The sequence below is a fragment of the Oncorhynchus keta genome, chromosome 31 (genome assembly GCF_023373465.1).
Source record: "Oncorhynchus keta strain PuntledgeMale-10-30-2019 chromosome 31, Oket_V2, whole genome shotgun sequence".
In the NCBI taxonomy this organism is placed as follows: Eukaryota; Metazoa; Chordata; class Actinopteri; order Salmoniformes; family Salmonidae; genus Oncorhynchus; species Oncorhynchus keta.
In genome coordinates, this window is record NC_068451.1 from 14989484 (window position 1) to 15010190 (window position 20707).

At 41.1% G+C, this 20707-nt stretch overlaps 1 protein-coding gene across 1 annotated transcript; it reads left to right on the forward strand.

Moving 5' to 3' along the window:
- Positions 1 to 1460: 1460 nt before the first annotated feature.
- LOC118364541 (metaxin-1) lies at positions 1461 to 18787 on the forward strand. Its single transcript, XM_035746169.2, has 8 exons — positions 1461 to 1595; positions 11535 to 11604; positions 12072 to 12151; positions 13008 to 13100; positions 13704 to 13886; positions 17114 to 17190; positions 17308 to 17465; positions 17594 to 18787. The coding sequence occupies exons 1-8, from the start codon at positions 1500 to 1502 to the stop codon at positions 17833 to 17835; spliced, it is 999 nt and encodes a 332-aa protein (XP_035602062.1). The 5' UTR covers positions 1461 to 1499; the 3' UTR covers positions 17836 to 18787.
- The last annotated feature ends 1920 nt before the right edge of the window (positions 18788 to 20707 follow it).

Genomic DNA, 20707 nt, shown 5'->3' on the forward strand with positions numbered 1-20707 from the left:
CTTCACTTGACACATTGTTATGTTGCAGACACTGTCCACCAGATGGTAGTAAAGAGGTGTAACTTAGTTTCTGTTTAAATGCTCCCTGAGTAAGCAGAGGCCATTCAACCCTCCAGGTGCCATAGCAGTCCATAAACCAGAAACCTGGACATTTTGACTGCCATTGTAAAACATTGGAGTTTTAGAAACTGACCAGTATATAGACTGCTCTAAAATACTTTATCTAAGTCCCCCTTTTCTCTTCAAAAGATCAACCAGCTGCTTTTCACATGATACTTTCTTAAAGTAATTCATGTCAGATTGAGGGGTATGCAGTTGTGCTATCTATAAAATAAGTGTTGACACTGAGCATATATGTAGACTGTTTGATAATCAGTGCATAGGATCATGGGAGGAAAATTGAGGGGAATTGGGGAGAGGGGTTAACATTTCTCAGTGTGTGCAGGGACTAGATGTGGAACCATTGTAAAGAAGGAAGGAATGGTGATTTTTGGCTCCTGCCCCCTTCCCCCCGTCTTGATAGGAATGCGTGAACTCCTTTCCTCCTGCTCAGTTTGATGATGTCATGGCTTGTGCATGTCCCTTTGGCACGGGCTCTGCCAGCTGCTGAGCTGAGTTTGTTGCAAAACAGACACAGCATTATTTCCATGTTTAAGAGCTCCGTCGGGGTGGGTTAAAACATTGCCTTTAGGTGGATCATTCTTCCCCGTCTTCTCCTTCTATCAATGCTTACATTGGAGGTAGACCTGTTGACATTAATCTTTAGTGAGTGAAAGAAAGTAAAAGAGAAGCATTTGATATCGATTATACAGTAGTTTCATTCATATTTTATATTCTGCCCTATGGATAGACAGGTTGAGTTCAAAGTTCTTGTTACAGTACCACTCTTAAGAACACATAGAGAGGTATGAATTATCCCTTGCGTGAGTTTTTCATTTTCCACAGATATCAAAAGTACAAAAGCCTCCTTAACTGTTAAAGTGAAATATTCCAGCATTAATCTTCCTCAAACACATATTAAAAAGCCATGTATTGGTTTAGAAGAAAAAATAAACTATCCTTATTCAGAACATCTGCTAAATCTATTCTGACATAGACACTGGAAACATTTTCCAGGTCAAAGTCCTGCTCCAAATATTTGGAAAAGACAGTCCAGTCCGGAGAGTTTACCACAGTTTGTTGGACCAATTTGACCACTGTTTCTAGAATAATTACAACATTCTGATAAATATTGCACCACAAAAACATAGGGGGAGCACATATGTTGAATTATATTTCTAATGGCAAATGTTGTTCAAAGTTCCATTGTAATAGATAGAATATTGTTAATCATACATAATTTTGATATCAAAGGACTCTATCAATGGGCCGGGGAGGCTAGTTTCAAAAACGTTTAGACAGAACGTTCTTGAATTCTGGAGTCTGACAATAAATATAAACGTTGTCAGTGGCAACGAGAGGTATCACTTCCGAGTGAAAGGTCGTTCAACTATTTCAAGATGGCTGTCCCCTCGCAGATGGCAACCTCTGAGCTGTACTGCTGGGAAGGCGACTGGGGTTTACCGTCTGTCGACACTGAGTGTTTAATTGTATTGGTAAGATATATATTATGATGTAATTCCAGAAACATCAACATTGCAAGATAGCACAGCTTGGCTGCCTTCATATTCAGTTGCAAGCTAATGTCAATGCTCATGACGTTGGCTTGGACATCACATCCCTCACTGACATGGTTATCTATTAGTTGTCTAGCTATTTGTAATAAACATTTCACCGTAACTAACGGTAAGTGTATTTACATGATAGTTAACGTTATATGGGCTGCTACTATCTAATTACACTGCAAGGTGAACATTGTTACGTTAGTATCTACGGCTGGCTATCTGGCTAAGTTATACCCCTTTCAGACACTTTTTAAAAAATGGTCTGAAAGGTTATCAATTGTCGCTATCGAACCGTTACTATAGCGGCGTCCAATGTAAGAAAATGTTATTAGCGAACGTATCTAGTTAACGGCAGCTAACTACCAACAACAGCAGCATGCACTGGCACTTTGCAAATAAATCTCACAAGAATGTAGATAATCGAATGTACCTAGCTAACCAAATAAATGAAAACAAGGTGTAGGTAAACAGCTGTAAGTACAGTAAACCTTCACTCTGCCTGTGTGTGTGTCTCAGTGAAGGCTCCTTAGATGAGGACGGGGAGGACCATCCTACTCAGTGAATTTCAGAAAAATACAAATAGTGAAGCATATATAAAGTTATCCGTTTTAGATGATAAAACTATACTAGAAATATATTCAAGTCACCAAATGACTGATTTAAAACATTGTTTTGCAATGAAGTTCTATATTAGCCTTAACGGCACCCTATAGGGTAGCACCATGGTGTGGGCAGAGGACAGCTATTTTCCATCCTCCTTTTGTGTACATTGACTTCAATTTAAACCTTGGAGGCTCATGGTTCTCACTCACTTTCATAGACTTACACAGTAATTATAATGACTTCCGGAGGATGTTCTCCAACCTATCAGACCTCATGCAGCATGAACTGACATGTTGTCCATCCAATCAAAGGATCAGATAATTAATCTAGTACCGTAAGCATACGCTACAGCTAGCTAACACTGCAGTGTATAACATTTGGTGAGTAGTTGACTCAGAGAGAAAGATAACAGTTTTGAAAACATTTATTTATAAAAAAAATAAGGGGAAGTAGCAGAGTGAGAGAGAGCGAGGGTGAGCTAGCTATATTTTTTAGTTAGTTTACCTTTCACTTACTTAGCTAGCTAGCTAATGCAGCTAATTTAGCCTACTAAACAACCTGACTCAAACAGAGAGGAATGCTATTTTTATCTTAGCTAGCTAGCTAAGGCGATCCTAGTCAAGGTAAGCTTTCGGTTGTATTAATTTATTGCCACTGGAGCCTGTCGGTGTAACTGCTAAACTGCTTGCTGTTCACTGGACTTTGTGATTGTACACATGGATTGGATTGTGGGTTTACTCATATGTTAGTTCTAGTAGCTATGTTGACTATGACGTTAACTGATATGGTGACAATGATGTAGGCTGTGTAGCGGTTAGCGTAAGCGATTAACGTATGACGGTTTGGCATGTAGAGTTTTTTTTGTTGTTTTTTTCTGGTCACAGACAGATGTATGAACGGAAAAGGAGAGAGGAGGAGACCGTGTAGATGCGAAAAGGATTTATTAAATGTGCATTATGATGATGCTGTATGGGGCTGCTATGAAAGTGAACTGTGTGTGTGGGAAATCAGGGGTGTATTCATTCCACTGATTTCTGTTGCAAAATGTTTCTTAAACGGAATGAAACGGGGCTGGACCTACCGGAATTTGTCAAATAGAAACTGTTTGGTCTAATGATTAAACCCCAGATCAGCTAGATACAGGCAAGATTGCTCCAGGCGGTATTGAATGTGTCACTGTCTGTCACCTCGAGTACTCCAATTTGTCTCTCAGCCTGTGCACCTACATTATACACAGTCGCTCTGGATAAGAGCGTCTGCTAAATGACTTAAATGTAAATGTAAATGTAGTCTAGGTTGTAGCAACGATGGGTATAGGGCACATTTTTGTATAATGTAGAAGCCTAAACCTATCAATGTTACATTGAGCTGGGTGAATGGAATGGTAATGACAGTCATCCAATATGCTGTAATAGAAATGGCCATGCACATAAAAAATATAAAAAGTCCTCCCTAATCCTAAACTGCACCGACCACCACTGGTGTGAGTGTTTTTGGTTTTACTATGCTTGTGGGGACATTTTGTCAGTCCCCACAAGGTAAATGGCTATTTTAATCTTAGTGGTTAGGGTTACAATTAGGGTTTGGGGTTAAGGTTAGGGAAAATAGGCTTTTGAATGGGAATCAATTGTTTAGAAAGGAAAGGAGCCAGCAGCTATGGCCAGCACCAGCATGGCTTCTGCAGCGGTAACAGGAGACAAACCCTCAGGTTGGGGTTCTAAGAAGAAGAATGAAAGAATGTACATCTGAATGCATTCAACTGACCCCACAAGGAGAGTAGAACATATGTGTGTGTGTGTTGCCATACAATATTCTACAACACAGCTATAATAATAGGCCTAGATTCAGAAACAATGGCATTAAAGCGACTAGCTACATGTTGTGACACCCAAAGAATCCTAATAATTATTAGACTGGACTGGACAGTTTATGACCTGTCATCTTGTAGGCTATCCCTAACTACTGGTGCCAAATGTTTGAACGTGACTGATTACCAATCATGAATTATGAACATTACAATCATAATCCATGATTTATTTTTTGTTTTCCTTTATTTAACTAGGCAAGTCAGTTAAGAACAAATTCATATTTTCAATGAAGGCCTAGGAACAGTGGGTTAACTGCCTGTTCAGGGGCAGAACGACAGATTTGTACCTTGTCAGCTTGGGGGTTTGAACTTGCAACCTTCCGGTTACTAGTCCAACGCTCTAATAACTAGGCTACCCTGCCGCCCCGGCAACATAGGAATGCAGCATAGCCTAACATATGATTAACCACACAGATCATGCAGGTGTTCGGCTACCCTCCCAAAGTTATAGCCCTAAAGTTGACAAATGAGGAGGGAGTAATGAAGGAATCTGTGCAGTGTGCAATCTTGGAAGACATCTGGATCGAAGATAAGGCTATTCTTAAGGCTATTGTCTGGTGCCCTTTGTCTTACATGCACCACTCTATACACAGCTTTTAGGGGATCTGGCTTTATTAGCTAACTCCAAGCCTCTTGCTACAATGCAGCAGAGGCAATTGTAACTGGCTTTAGCTCCCCCCTCAGTTTCTTACAGGAAATTCCAGGTATGTCCATCATGGTACCCATGTATACAGTCGTGGCCAGAGAATGACACAAATATTAATTTCCACAAAGTTTGCTGCTTCAGTGTCTTTAGAATAGAAGTCGACCAATTATGATTTTTCAACGCCGATACCAATTAATGGAGGACCAAAAAAGCCAATACCGATTAAATCGGACAATTTTTATTTATTTATTTGTAATAATGACAATTCTAACAATACTGAATGAACACTTATTTTAACTTAATATAATACATCAGTTAAATCAATGTTGCCTCATGTAATTAATGAAACATGTTCAATTTGGTTTAAATAATGCAAAAACGTAGTGTTGGAGAAGAAAGTAAAAGTGCAATATGTGCTATGTAAGAAAGCTAACGTTTCCGTTCCTTGCTCAGAACATGAGATCATATGAAAGCTGGTGGTTCCTCTTAACATTAGTCTTCAATATTCCCAGGTAAGAAGTTTTAGGTTGTAGTTATTATAGGACTATTTCCCTTTATACCATTTGTATTTCATTAACCTTTGACTATTGGATGTTCTTATAGGCACTTTAGTATTGCCAGTGTAACAGCATAGCTTCCGTCCCTCTCCTCGCTCCTCCCTGGGCTCGAACCAGCAACAGCCACCATCGAAGCAGTGTTACCCATGCAGAAGCAATGGAAACAACCACCCCAAGGTTCAGAGCGAGTGATGTTTGAAACGCTAGTAGCGCGCGCTAACTAGCTAGCCATTTCACTTCGGTTACACCAGCCTCATCCCGGGGGTTGATAGGCTTGAAGTCATAAACAGCGCAATGCTTGACGCACAACAAAGAGCTGCTGGCAAAATGCGCGAAAGTGCTGGAATGAATGTTTTCGCGCCTGCTTCTGCCTACTACCGCTCAATCAGATACTTGTATGCTCAGTCAGATTATATGCAACGCAGGACACGCTAGATAATATCTAGTAATATCAGCAACCATGTGTAGTTAACTAGTGATTATGATTTATTGTTTTTTATAAGATAAGTTTAATGCTAGCTTGCAATTTACCTTGGCTTACTGCATTCGCATAACAGGCAGTCAGTCTCCTTGTGGAGTGCAACGAGAGAGAGGCAGATCGTTATTGCGTTGTACTAGTTAACTGTAATGTTGCAAGATTGAATCCCCCGAGCTGACAAGGTGAAAATCTCATTCTGCCCCTGAACGAGGCAGTTAACCCACCGTTCCTAGGCCGTCATTGAAAATAAGAATGTTTTCTTAACTGACATGCCTAGTTAAATAAAAAAAAAAATTTTTTTTTTTAAATATCGGCAAATCGGCGCCCAAAAATACCGATTTCCGATTGTTATGAAAACTTGAAATCGGCCATTCCGAGTCAATATTTGCAGTTGACCCTTCCTTTTCAAGACCTGCAATCCGCCCTGGCATGCTGTCTATTAACTTCTGGGCCACATCCTAACTGATGGCAGCCCATTCTTGCATAATCAATGTTTGGAGTTTGTCAGAATTTGTGGGTTTTTGTTTGTCCACCCGCCTCTTGAGAATTGACCACAAGTTCTCAATGGGATTAAGGTCTGGGGAGTTTCCTGGCCATGGACCCAAAATATCGATGTTTTGTTCCCCGAGCCACCTAGTTATCACTTTTGCCTTATGGCAAGGTTCTCCATCATGCTGGAAAAGGCATTGTTTGTCACCAAACTGTTCCTGGATGGTTGGGAGAAGTTGCTCTTGGAGGATGTGTTGGTACCATTCTTTATTCATGGCTGTGTTCAGGACAATTGTGAGTGAGCCCACTCCCTTGTCTGAGAAGCAACCCCACACATGAATGGTCTCGGGATGCTTTAGTGTTGACATGACACAGGACTGATGGTAGCGCTCACCTTGTCTTCTCCAAATTTTTCAGTTCATTTGCATGGCAAAGAGGGACTTTGCAATTCATTACAATTCATATGATCACTCTTCATAACATTCTGGAGTATATGCAAATTGACATCATCCAAACTGAGGCAGCAGACTTTGTGAAAATTAATATTTGTGTCATTCTCAAAACTTTTGGCCACGACTGTACAAACCCCAAAGATTGTGTTGTGTGTATCTGACTGTAAGCAGTGTTTTTGATTTAGCTGAGCATTCCTCCAATGTAAAACCTAATAATGTTCCATTTGGTGTTCTCTTAATACAAGGCCATCCAAAACATCTAATGTATTTCTGTAAACCACAATATTTCCATTGTGCATGTTCAGTTAAATGACTGATGTGTTCACAAGCCACATATGACAGCTTATATTACCTTGCAGACTTGATTAAACCAGATTTAAGCATCATAAACTACATTTTCCTCCCTGGCAAATTTTCAGACATTAAACCTTTTTTTTTTAATGTGTGTATTTTGGACCCACCTCTTACTGGAGGGAACAAGATGTCAAATGTGGTTCTGGAAAGTGACTTTCCTCCCCTGATACTTTTTTGGTGGTTGGAAAATGCACATCTTGCTTGCTTTTAGTTTTGTCTCTCAGTGTGGTCTCTGAAACCACAAAGTGGCTACTGAACTGGAGCCATGTTAGTGACACATCATACTCTTGGACAAACTCTTGTCTGGAAATTAGCAATTTCATTCAGAGTTTTCCAGGATGCCCCCTGGGTTTTCAGCTGGGTAGATTTATGTCTGGTGATGTGTCACATTCACAGACCTCATTCTTTCCATTAGTGAACTGGCAAAATGTTACTGCATTTAGGCTAGAGGTCTGTACATTCCACCTATTAGGAAATTGCAAAAGTGAATAAGAGAACCTTCCAGATTTTTCTTTAAAAATTGTAACTTTTTAAAAAATTACAGCATTAGCATATCTACTTGATGGTTTCCGATGGTTACCGCTGGATTAGCCTATGTTTATAGTGTACGTTATTGCCAGTTATTATCATAGTGAGCATAGTTAATTAGAACCTCATGTAAGATATTCATGTTTAGTTAGTAACAGACTGATCCTGAGACTCTGATTTTTCACTTTGAAATATAGGTCAAACAAAAACAATGATTGCAAAGTAAAACAAACCATACAACTCTAGGCATAGGGTCTACTTTTAACGATACAAAAACACATTCGCTTGAAGAACAGTGCACATGCAAAGTTTGGCATACATTTTAAAGTGAAAAATCTGAATCTCAGCATCACTCTTTTACTGTGAAATTGCCCTTAGCCTAACCCTAGTCTAGTGATACCCTTCCACTGGTAGTCTCTTATTTGTAAAAAAATTCAGTAGTAGCCTACCATGTCTTTCTACTACAGGCAAGTGGCATTCATACATATCTAGAAGAGGAGTCTCTCTTTACATTCCTCAGATGAGAAGTGTGTTGCTCTGTTTTATTAAGCAATGATGGAAAAAAATGATTGGCTGTGCAATGTAGGCTAGCACTCAATTACGTGCAACTGTTTGTAGTCTCTCGTGCAGAGGAGAGGATGGTGGGTCTGAATACTTATGTCAGTTTTTTATTTTTTTTATACATTTGCAAACATTTTTAAAGACCTGTATTCACTTTGTCATTATTGTGCATTGTGTGTAGATTTATTTAATGCACTTTAGAATAAGGCTGTAATGTAACAAAATGTGGAAAAAGTGAAGGGGTCTGAATACTTTCCTGAAAGCACTGTATAGTATATACACTGAGTGTACAAAACATTAAAAATACCTATTGCGTTTCAGCCCTTTTGCCCTCAGAACAATCTCAATTTGTCGGGGGATGAACTACAAGGTGTCGAAAGTGTTCTTGATTCTTGATACATTGGAAACTGTTGTGTGAAAAACCCAGCAGCGTTGCAGTTCATGACACTCTCAAATCCGTGAGCCTGGCACCTACTACCATACCCCATTCATACCCCAAAATCTTTTGTCTTGCCCATTCACCCTCTGAATGGCACACATACACAATTCATGTCTCAAGGCTTAAAAATCAGTATTTCACTTATCCCCTTCACTGATTTAAATTGGATTTAACAGGTGACATCAATAAGGGATCATAGCTTTCACCTGGATTCACCTGGTCACTCTGTCATGGAAAGAGCTGGTGTTCCTTATGTTTTGTGTGTGTGTGTGTGTGTTATGGTATGCACAATAATTCCTTCAACATAGGCCTTCACCGAGGCTACATATCTGCATAGGCCTACCAATATATTAGTTATGTCTTTTAGACCTGTAGGGTAGGTATAAATATATTAATTTTATTTTCAGTCTAGCTAGTCTTTGGGTTTACAACCAAAGATAAAAAGTTGAGGAGGAATTTCCTAATAAAATCGTAGCCATGATGTCAGCCTTTGATGTGTTTAATGACATTTTGGTTGGGTGACTTTGGCCAACTGCAGAGAGAACTTCAGCTTTTCTCCATTCCTCTCTCTTAACTTTCACTGGCTATTCCATTATTGAAGATCTAGTTCTGCCTTGAATGAGTTTCTTTCAATCTGAAGTGATGTCTGTCCTTCACAGTGGAACACCAGGGCCAATGTTGATTTTATTGTTGTACATTGTACAATCTAAATAAGCCACGGTTGACTTAATACATATGTCTGCTTGTGATATGATCAGTTTGTCATTATTGTGGGCAGACTCTAAATTACATGATTATATTTAATCTCTGAGGTAAAAGTTATTGAATGACCGAATCTAAATGATTTGATGTGTTATCGGTTTTGATGAGTATAGGATACATTAAAGCATTAAGGCCATTCTTAATGCCTTGAGGCCAGCCGACAGTGGGTTTGTAAGTACTTGCGGACACTGTTGAAGGAATGACCTCTTCTTTTCCATGAGATTACATCCCGTCACACCTGTCTGCAAGCACAGTCAGGTCGATCTGTTCAACTCTGCCGAACCACATTTATAGGAATGTCATTTTATGTATGGCTATCTATCAGCCAGATACAATCATAAATGTTGCTGTGCGCATTTGCCTTGTCAATCTATAGTGCAATGTGTCTTTAGGCTAATTTGTATCAAGTCTGCTGCAATACAACAATTGCTTTGAGATCCATTGAAAGGCATAATAATGCAGTCGATTACTGTTTGCTTATTTCGTTCTGGAATATGATTTTCCTTGTGAGTGCAGGACACAGTAAGTTCAAATGAAGGACCATTCCATGAATGGTGACCTGGACCCAGATCGACACAACCTTAAGAAATGTCTTCTTAAATGCCTATTTTTTTCCATAACTAGATTTGTGAAGACAGTCAAGCAAAGTTGCTATTCCTCAAAAATGTTATTGGAAATGTTCTTTCTCTATTTATTTTGTTTCCTCCTTAAGCAAATAGTTAAGAAGAAATTAGATTCTTGAAAATAAAGTTATTGGATTTGTTCTTAATTCCAAGATAGCTAAACCCTTGTCCTGAACTATGGGCAGTCGGAGAATAAGCTCTTGAAAGCGATTGAACATTTTTAATGCACTCACAAACTTCATCTATTTATTTTAAACCCAAGAACATGTTTTAGTAACAGTAATCTCAGTACGAATTATGCTAACATGATTGCCATTGATAGATAGCTAAATTGGTTGCCTAGCAACAAACAACAGTTTGTAAGAAAATCATTCAATCTTAAGATATTGTTGAGGAATTGCACTTACAAACTATTTTATGAACTTTTTTAAATATATATATATATTTATAAAGCTTCTTAAGTTTTTGTGTAAGGAGTGTTTTGTGAATCTGGGCCCTGATCTTAGTTTGAGAATGTAGGCTATGTTCAGACACCTATTCTGTTTCTATTAGGCCTATTGAAGTTTCTCCTACACAAGCCTTTTTACTCTGGTCTTGTACTGCTTTCCTTCTACTTTTTCAATATCCTTATAGGCTACTCAGGAACAGTTTGTTCCATCACAACTGGCTGAGCTACCTGCCACTACCTTCCCTTGTCTACGCACACTGCATGCTCCAGGACTCTTTCAGGCAGGGCAGGCTCCACATCCTTTCTTCCGTAATCTCCATCTGAATAGTCTAATGCAAGAAATGACCCTCTCCCATTGATAAAAATCAGTATTATGTCATCTACATTGTTACATCTATAGTTGTTTATGTCCGTCAACAGTGATTAGGGACAGGTTTTTACAAATAATTAATTTGCTATTTTTGCACCTGCGCAGTTTTTTTAGTTTTTTCTTCCTCCATCCTTTTCAGAGGGCTCAATGTCTCATTCCTAGTGTCAACCTTTAATTTCATCCTTTTTGTTGTTTTGGGTGTTTTATTTTTGGGGCTCCTGAGTGGCGCAGCGGTTTAAGACACTGCATCTCAGTGCTAGAGGCGCACTACAGACCCTGGTTCGATTCCAGGCTGTATCACAACCGGAGGTAATTGGGAGTCCCATAGGGCGGTGCACAATTGTCCCAGCGTCGCCCGGGTTAGGGTTTGGCCCGGGTAGGCCAGACTTTGCTGTGGTGCTAAAGGTTATGGAGTATAGCCTGGTGTCTAGAGTTATGCAGCCTATCCCACAATCATGTTGTTTATATGCTTGCTGTTTGTTTTTACATGTTGTGTATTGGGTCCTAAGGGTCTGCCTTAATTGAGGTGTTCATGCCTCCCTCCCCCTCCCTTTGTCAGTGCAATTATTTTGGGCCCAGCTTGGATGCTTCCTGGATGCTTTTTTTTTTTATTGTACAAAGCTGTGGAAACTAAGGTATGTCTGGCTCAACATGTTTTAGCTCAGCGTTAATCTGTTAATCATCTCCCTTCAGGCTTATGCAAAGTTTGCAGGCGCACCCCTCAAACTTCACAAGATCGGCAACCCCTGGAGAAGTCCCACTGGTAAGATGTCTTGTCTTTAGTTTTTAGGTCCTTTTTTATATTGTTTTGTCTCAACTCGAGAAACATGGCTGCATTTATTTATTTCAGAACTAGACATATTCTCCTATAATCAAAGGGAACACAGGGAGACTAAGAAATGGAATGGAAGGAAAATGTGCTCTCTATAAAATAGATGGCTCCTTCGTTTCACTTTGTTCTTGTTTGTTATTCCTTTCTCTTTTACTACATTATTTCTCCATCTGTATCGTATGTTTTTCTTGATTCTTACTTTCCAGACTTAATGTCTTCCCTCTCTTCACCAATGGCTCTCCTCTGCCTTTTCGCTCTCTTCTTCATCTCTTGATTTTCTCTCTATCCCACTCTCCTGTTCTCTCTCCATCGGTCTGTAATGGTCACATTAACAGTGGCTGTTAATGAGTGGCATTGTGAGGTGCCCGTCTTTATGATGCATTTTTCTCCTTTGCTAGGCTCCCTGCCTGCCCTGAAGACCAGCGAGAATGGGAGCCTGTTTCGGCCCAGTGACATCATCATCCACCTCAGGAAACAGGTGACAGAGAGACCGCCTGCTCATGTACAGCACAGTCCTCTGCTTTGTCTGAAAGAGCTGCTCCATGCTCTGTTCCACACTTGCTTAAAGTGAATTATGATCCAATTTCCCATTGAAAAAAAGCAATGTCTCCTATGATCTTTCCTCCCATCCCCCAAGCTCAATTAAATGCACACTTCAGCTAATGCCCAGATGGAACCCATTATCCAAGATACTAACTGCCCCCTGACTGGTCGGTGGGTTGTGAGCTACTGCAGTAGGGATGTTAGAAACCACAATGCAAAGCAGATTGATAAGTGCTGTTGTGGTGTCAATGTGAGCGAACAGGGAGGAAACCCTGGTGAGATCATCCCAAAGGATTAGACAGTAAAGGGGTAAGGATGGTGGGTTTTCCAGGCAAACCTCCCAAAGTCAGTCAAAAACAGCTTATTTTACCCTCCAGAGTAAGGGAGGGAGAGGGAGGTAGAGATAGAATCTCTCTAAGATTTCCAGTCATGTTGAGTTCTTGTTGACCCCAGCATGCACCATTTCAGACTGACTGCCCTGCAGTCATGAGGTTAGATGGAAAACACTTGACCCAGAACACCTAGACTGCCAGGAGTCCCTTAAAGGCCTCCACATAGAGGTAGCTTTTCCATTTTTTTCAATGGGTTTCTGGAGAACATGGAAAGTGCTAATGGTGTAATCGAGCCAAGGGGGTTCATGGTATAGTTCTAGAAGGGCTTTAAAAACTATTTAGAATACCTGACAACAGCAAGACTGGTTTAAGATGTTGTGGTCCATGAATCCTGTCGGTGATGTTCGTGAAAGGTGATGAAACGCCTGAAGTGTGTTGTGATATGAACCTATCTTTCAGAAATACAATGCCGACTTCGACCTGTCTGCCAAAGAGGGAGCAGACACTCTGGCCTTCATCTCACTCCTGGAGGAAAAACTGATGCCAGCTCTGGTGAGGATCACAGTTACTCAGAGAGAACAAGACAGACAGGGAGGGGGCTGAAGGGAGTGATAGAGAGTGTGTGGATAGAATGAGTGACGAGGTTGTAGAAGACATTTCTGCAAGAATGAGATGAGATGACATGGAAGATGTCACTAGTTGTGCACTACTGACTGGGTTGTGCCACATCACTCCGATTATGGCAAAATGTTATTATAATTTTGTCATTTTATTTTGTCACATAACCCCTTACTGTGTTTTTGTCCTACTTAATCTCGCTTCTCTCTGTCTCGCTAGAAAGATTGTAGGTAATTATACCTGGTGCTTCATTGTGTCCTATAAAGAAATACCTCAAACATTCTTTCCTGTGCCAGCAGAACCATGTCAACATAGAACAACCTGTGGCTTCCTGCAGCACTTTGAAGTGGGATAAACAGCCACTGTGCTCTCAATGCCAAAATGTGTAGCTCAACTGCTGTATTTTGTGTCTGTTTGAAAAATCTCAATATCCTAAGGATTCTAATTCATAGTGACTACTATGTCATTACCTTTAGCTTTTAGAACCCCTTTAGCATCTCTTTCACACTTTTGTGCTTCTCTCTCTTTCTGGTCTAGGTCTATACTCGGTGGATTGACCCTAAGAACTATGTGGAGGTGACTCGGCGTTGGCACGCGGAGCACGCCCCATTCCCCCTGAACTTCTTCCTACCCGGCAGCATTCAGCGCCAGCAGCTCCAGAGGCTGAGGCTGGTCAGGGGAGATGAAGAGTTGACAGCAGGGGAGGAGGTGGAGAAGGAGGTGAGTTGAGGGGGAGATGGAGGAGGTAGGGCAGGGTAGGTACACCCAAAGGCAATTGTTGTTTTAATAGTCTTTCTAAATAATTTTATTATGGGGCCCTTTGCAATCAGTCTAGTATGGTGGGAGCATACTGTATTGGTACCATATCATTTATATTGTTTATACAGGTCATTTTTTTTTTAAATGGTATGAAGGAAAAACCTTAGATACATATATTGTTGAGAAAGCATCACTCTGCAAAAATGGCACCTGATACAAAAACATGCAGTCATGCATTGAGGAAGAAATCCATGCTGAAACACATGTGAACAGTAAAAAGCAATAAACCATTTTTTAAATGAAAAAAGAGGTTCAAGACTATTTCCTGAGTGCCAACCACATGTTTTGGTTTTGAGTTCTTGTCCAGTTCGGTCTTGTACAACACACATTTTAAATATACCACTGCTGTTAGCAAGTTAGATGACTACTTTTCATTAAAAAACATAAAATGGCCATAAAATTCCAGGTGTGTGAATTGGGATAGGTTACCAACAAACAAAAAAATAATGTGTGAATAGGGCCATTGGGGGTGTTACGCTGTGATTAAACCATGTGCTGAGAGAGGTGTGAACATTGGACTTGCCTCCGTAGCTGAGCTGACGCATGCCTCAGACATCATTGCTCCTCCCTGTGATGACGTAATAGTTTATAGGCATGCCATGGGAACTCAACTTGTTTCCCAAAGCGCTGGTCCAGGGCAAAGCTTATCTACATACAGGCTCAGGTCCAGGGTACCTCTTATCAGTCTTGTAATGGTTAAAGATCTGAATATGGATGCGGAAAGCTGACCCTAGACCTGTGTTTTGGTATAAACTCTTGCAGAAGTTAATTTAAGTAATAAGACAGGGGGGTGTGGTATATGGCCAATATGCTATGGGCTGTTCTTATCAGTGGCGGTTCAAGCTTGTATGGCTCCCTGGGTGAACCCCCCCCCCCTTCAGCACCGTTCTGCACTAACTGTAATTTTTATTCAGACATTTGGAACAACAAATAAAAAATCATTACCTTTAACAACGATATAAATATATATACAAAAATAAGACTCTTAAATATCAAAAAGTAACAAAGACAAATGGAAACAAATTATAGTATATAAATACAAATAAAAAAGAGAATTCAATTATTCTACTATTACCTTATTCCTAACAAAAAACACACAAATAAAACTAGAATAAGGGCGCCCACTCCGATTAGGTTAATTGACCCACGGTCCCACACGGTGACATGATATCATTGACGTGATGTGCAAATGAGCGATAGAAAACCGATCGCGCAAATGTCACCATTCGGAAGACTTTTTTTTTTTTGTGCGGGCGCCCCATGCCCCCGGCAAGTTGCCTGGGCGGCTGCCCATTACGCTTCTGCCTAAATCCGCCACTGGTTCTTATGCACAACGCTACGCGGAGTGCCTGGACACAGCCCTTAGCAGTGGTATATTGGCCATATAGCACAAACCCCCGAGGTGCCTTATTGCTATTATAAACTGGTTACCGACGTCATTAGAGCAGTAAAAATAAATGTTTTGGCATACCCGTGGTATACGGTCTCATATACCACAGCTGTCAGCCAATCAGGTGTTTTTACGCTACTGCTACTCTCTGTTTATCATATATGCTTAGTCACTTTAACTATACACTTACAGTGGGGAGAACAAGTATTTGATACACTGCCGATTTTGCAATTATTAGAATCTCACCTTGTGGGGCATCAATGATCATGAGGACGGTGAGGGATCAGCCCAGAACTACACAACAGGACCTGGTCAATGACCTGATTAGAGCTGGGACCACAGTCTCAAAGAAAACCATTAGTAACACACTACGCCGTCATGGATTAAAATCCTGCAGCGCACGCAAGGTCCCCCTGCTCAAGCCAGTGCATGTCCAGGCCCGTCTGAAGTTTGCCAATGACCATCTGGATGAACCAGAGGACTAATGGGAGAAGGTCATGTGGTCTGATGAGACAAAAATAGAGCTTTTTGGTCTAAACTCCACTCACCGTGTTTGGAGGAAGAGGAAGGATGGGTACAACCCCAAGAAAACCATTCCAACTGTGAAACATGGAGGTGGAAACATTCTTTGGGTATGCTTTTCTGCAAAGGGGACAGGACGACTGCACCGTATTGAGGGGAGGATGGATGGGGCCATGTAATCGCTAGGTCTTGGCCAACAACCTCCTTCCCTCAGTAAGAGCATTGAAGAAACACACAGCCAGGGCAACTAAGGAGTGGCTCCGTAAGAAGCATCTCAAGGTCCTGGAGTGGCCTAGCCAGTCTACAGACCTGAACCCAATAGAAAATCTTTGGAGGGAGCTGAAAGTCCGTATTGCCCAGCGACAGCCCCGAAACCTGAAGGATCTGGAGATGGTCTGTATGGAGGAGTGGGCCAAAATCCCTGCTGCAGTGTGTGCAAACCTGGTCAAGAACTACAGAAAACGTATGATCTCTGTAATTGCAAACGAAGGTTTCTGTACCAAATATTAAGTTCTGCTTTTCTGATGTATCAAATACTTATGTCATGCAATGAAATGCAAATGAATTACTTCAAAATCATACAATGTGATTTTCTGGAATTTTGTTTTAGATTCCGTCTCACAGTTGAAGTGTACCTATGATAAAAATTACAGACCTCTACATGCTTTGTAAGTGGGAAAACCTGCAAAATCAGCAGTGTATCAAATACTTCTTCTCCCCACTGTATGTACATACTACCTCAATTGGGCCGACCAACCAGTGCTCCCGCACATTGGCTAATCGGGCTATCTGCATTGTGTCCCACCACTCACAACCCGCCAACCCCTCTTTTACGCTACTGCTACTCTCTGTTCATCACTTTAACCATATCTACATGTACATACTACCTCAATCAGCCTGACTAACTGGTGTCTGTATGTAGCCTCGCTACTTTTATAGCCTCACTACTGTATATAGCCTGTATTTTTACTGTTGTTTTTATTTCTTTACTTACCTATTGTTCACCTAATACCTTTTTTGCACTATTGGTTAGAGCCTGTAAGTAAGCATTTCACTGTAAAGTCTGCACCTGTTGTATTCGGCACATGTGACAAACTTTGATTTGATCAAACCAAACCACTCGAACCACCCAGTTTATAATAAGGAATATATCATGATTCAAAATGATGTGAGAATTTGGCCTGAGGTCGGTTTGTCAACACCTTTCTCTCTACAGCTGTACCGCGATGCTATCGAGTGTATGAACCTTATCTCGCAGAGGCTGGGCTCAAACAAGTTCTTCTTTGGAGACTCGTAAGTCCACACAGAGAGGTTCTACCTCGACACTGAACTGGGAATTCAGCACCTCAACTTAATCCACTTGCATGGCATCCATATGTATCTCTAACTACATGACGCTGTTCCCTCCAGACCTTCATCTCTAGATGCTTTCGTCTTTGGCTACTTGGTGCCCATCCTGAAGATGAAGCTCCCCAATGGAAGACTCCAGCAGCACCTCAAGTCACTGGACAACCTGAGCCACTTCTGCTCCAACATTCTGGCGCTCTACTTCCCCAGCGAGGGACGAGGTGTGGGACCACGTAACATACTGTACATGCAGTATGACATTGTCTTCAATGATATCTATTATATAACTTGCTATTGTTAACTTTTGAATTCCATGTCTCACACTTTTTCTTGTTTATCTTTTGTGCAGAAGGTATCAGTCACAAGGTGTCCTCCCAGCCTGAAGGGGGTGACGCTGACAACGAGCCTGGTAAGAGGCGCAAGCAGCTGCTGTCAGTCCTGGTGGCCCTGGGCGCTATGTTGAGCTATGCCCTCCTCACCGGCATTGTGGCTATTCAACGCGTCCAGCAGGAGGAACTAGACCACCGTTCCACAGGTCTCAGGTCACTCTCCTCCCATGGGGAAGAGGAGGATGGGGAGGAGGAGGGCTGAGAATGGGGAGGAGGAGACGGCCACAACTCAAAACTGATCTCCTGTCTCTATTCCTAATTCTTCGTTGACGCTCCCTCATCAGTCTGGAATGACTGGAAAGGTGTTAACCAATATGGCAGAAACTCCAGTTAGCCTTTAGACTAGGTGGAACGTTTACTCTACTGCTGATGCCTCAACAATCCCTTCAGATCCTGGAGGAGGAGTCAATAGGAAGAAGGGACAAGGGGTTGGTGTTTGATTGGGCCAAAGCCGTAGAGTACGATGAAGAGGAGGAGCAGCACTGTGGGAATATACATTAAGATGCTTGTACCAAGAGTGCTTCAATGTCTTACTTGGAGAATGTTAGGATGTTTTCTCTGCTTTATTTTGACTGCCACGATAATCATAGATCCAAATCATGACTTTGCTTTTCTCAATTTCCTGGTGCTTTATCTAATCCAACTGATTATACTTTCGTGTGTAAATTATATTATTGAGGGAACAAATCCCAGGTAGCATTTGTGAAAATTGAAATGTTACTGAATTCTTAGTAGCATTAGCACATTCTTTCTGAACACTTGCCAAGATAACCACAATCTCCACCACAGTAAACAATGTGTGAGGTCTCTAGATGTTTAATAATAATAATTTCAACAGAGGAAATAAAGGGGTGACTTCTTGGTTTATATCCTTTTCACATTATTGCTTGTCAGGCTGAGAACTGTTTTATCATTTTTCACCTACCATGAATTTGAGGGCCAAGCCTGATGTTTGGGGCATTTAAATGTTTCCGGGCCGATTCAAAAATCTTGTGGAAATTGCCCTCCCCGGTGCAATTTGTGCTCAAACAACGTATGCATAATGTGTGCTGTAGTGACGACTGTGCTGGCCCTATTCCTGCATTGCAGCAAGTCAAAGCATCATTCAATACAAGAAACAGCGAAGTTCAATAAATCACTTTAATGTTCCTATACATCTGCTCGCTGTGTAAAGGCTTCTCCTGCTTTAGGATGATAGGTTACTGTTGATCTCTTCAGCCATACAGGGTTACATTATTGTCTAATTCAGAGTTGCAAGAAACTCGTAGAAAGTCAATCTTTCAATTTCTTAAAGGTAGCCTGTTGGAGATACCATAAATGATGTATGTAAATTTGTAATGCAATTGTTAGTAGAGTTAACCTTATTCAATCTCGTTTTGATGGCAGAACTAATGTTACACACAGGTTGCCACACAGGTTGCCATACACATTACCCTTAAACTTAACCAATCACACATTTATTTCCTAAACGTAATCTAAACCCTGAACCTGCCTGACCTTAACCAATTGGGATTACTTGCCTAAACTTAACCAAACACATTCAAAGCTACCCTCAGAACACAATACAATAAATATATGACAAAATGAGGATGTGGGGTGTAAAGATGATGGTCCCATATTGAGGGGGAACACCTGTAGCATGAATATATATATACAGTGGGGCAAAAAAGTATTTAGTCAGCCACCAATTGTGCAAGTTCTCCCACTTAAAAAGATGAGAGGTCTGTAATTTTCATCATAGGTACACTTCAACTATGGCAAACAAGATAAGGGAAAAAAATCCAGAAAATCACATTGTAGGATTTTTAATGAATTTATTTGAAAATTATGGTGGAAAATAAGTATTTGGTCACCTACAAACAAGCAAGATTTCTGGCTCTCACAGACCTGTAACTTCTTCTTTAAGAGGCTCCTCTGTCCTCCACTCGTTACTTGTATTAATGGCACCTGTTTGAACTTGTTATCAGAATAAAAGACACCTGTCCACCACCTCAAACAGTCACACTCCAAACTCCACTATGGCCAAGACCAAAGAGCTGTCAAAGGACACCAGAAACAAAATTGTAGACCTGCACCAGGCTGGGAAGACTGAATCTGCAATAGGTTAGCAGCTTGGTTTGAAGAAATCAACTGTGGGAGCAATTATTAAGAAATGGAAGACATACAAGACCACTGATAATCTCCCTCGATCTGGGGCTCCACGCGAGATCTCACCCGTGGGGTCGAAATGATCACAAGAACGGTGAGCAAAAATCCCAGAACCACACGGGGGGACCTAGTGAATGACCTGCAGAGAGCTGGGACCAAAGTAACAAAGCCTACCATCAGTAACACGCTACGCCGCCAGGGACTCAAATCCTGCAGTGCCAAACGTGTCCCCCTGCTTAAGCCAGTACATGTCCAGGCCCATCTGAAGTTTGCTAGAGAGCATTTGAATGATCCAGAAGAAGATTGGGAGAATGTCATATGGTCAGATGAAATCAAATTATAACTTTTTGGTAAAAACTCAACTCGTCATGTTTGGAGGACAAAGAATGCTGAGTTCCATCCAAAGAACACCTGTGAAGCATGGGGGTGGAAACATCATGCGTTGGGGCTGTTTTTCTGCAAAGGGACCAGGACGACTGATCCGTGTAAAGGAAAGAATGAATGGGGCCATGTATCGTAAGATTTTGAGTGAAAACCTCCTTCCATCAGCAAGGGCATTGAAGATGAAACGTGGCTGGGTCTTTCAGCATGACAATGATCCCAAATACACCGCCCGGGTAACGAAGGAGTGGCTTCGTAAGAAGCATTTCAAGGTCCTGGAGTGGCCTAGCCAGTTTCCAGATCTCAACCCCATAGAATATCTTTGGAGGGAGTTGAAGGTCCATGTTGCCCAGCAACAGCCCCAAAACATCACTGCTCTAGAGGAGATCTGCATGGAGGAATGGGCCAAAATACCAGCAACAGTGTATGAAAACCTTGTGAAGACTTACAGAAAGCGTTTGACCTCTGTCATTGCCAACAAAGGGTATATAAAAGGGTATAAAACAAAGTATTGAGATAAACTTTTGTTATTGACCAAATACTTA

Coding starts and splice junctions, on each gene's coding strand:
- LOC118364541 (XM_035746169.2), top strand. CDS start 1,500: ATGGCTGTCCCCTCGCAGATGGCAACCTCTGAGCTGTACTGCTGGGAA. Junction 12,152..13,007: donor TCATCCACCTCAGGAAACAG/GTGACAGAGAGA, acceptor CCTATCTTTCAG/AAATACAATGCCGACTTCGA. Junction 17,191..17,307: donor AAGTTCTTCTTTGGAGACTC/GTAAGTCCACAC, acceptor TGTTCCCTCCAG/ACCTTCATCTCTAGATGCTT.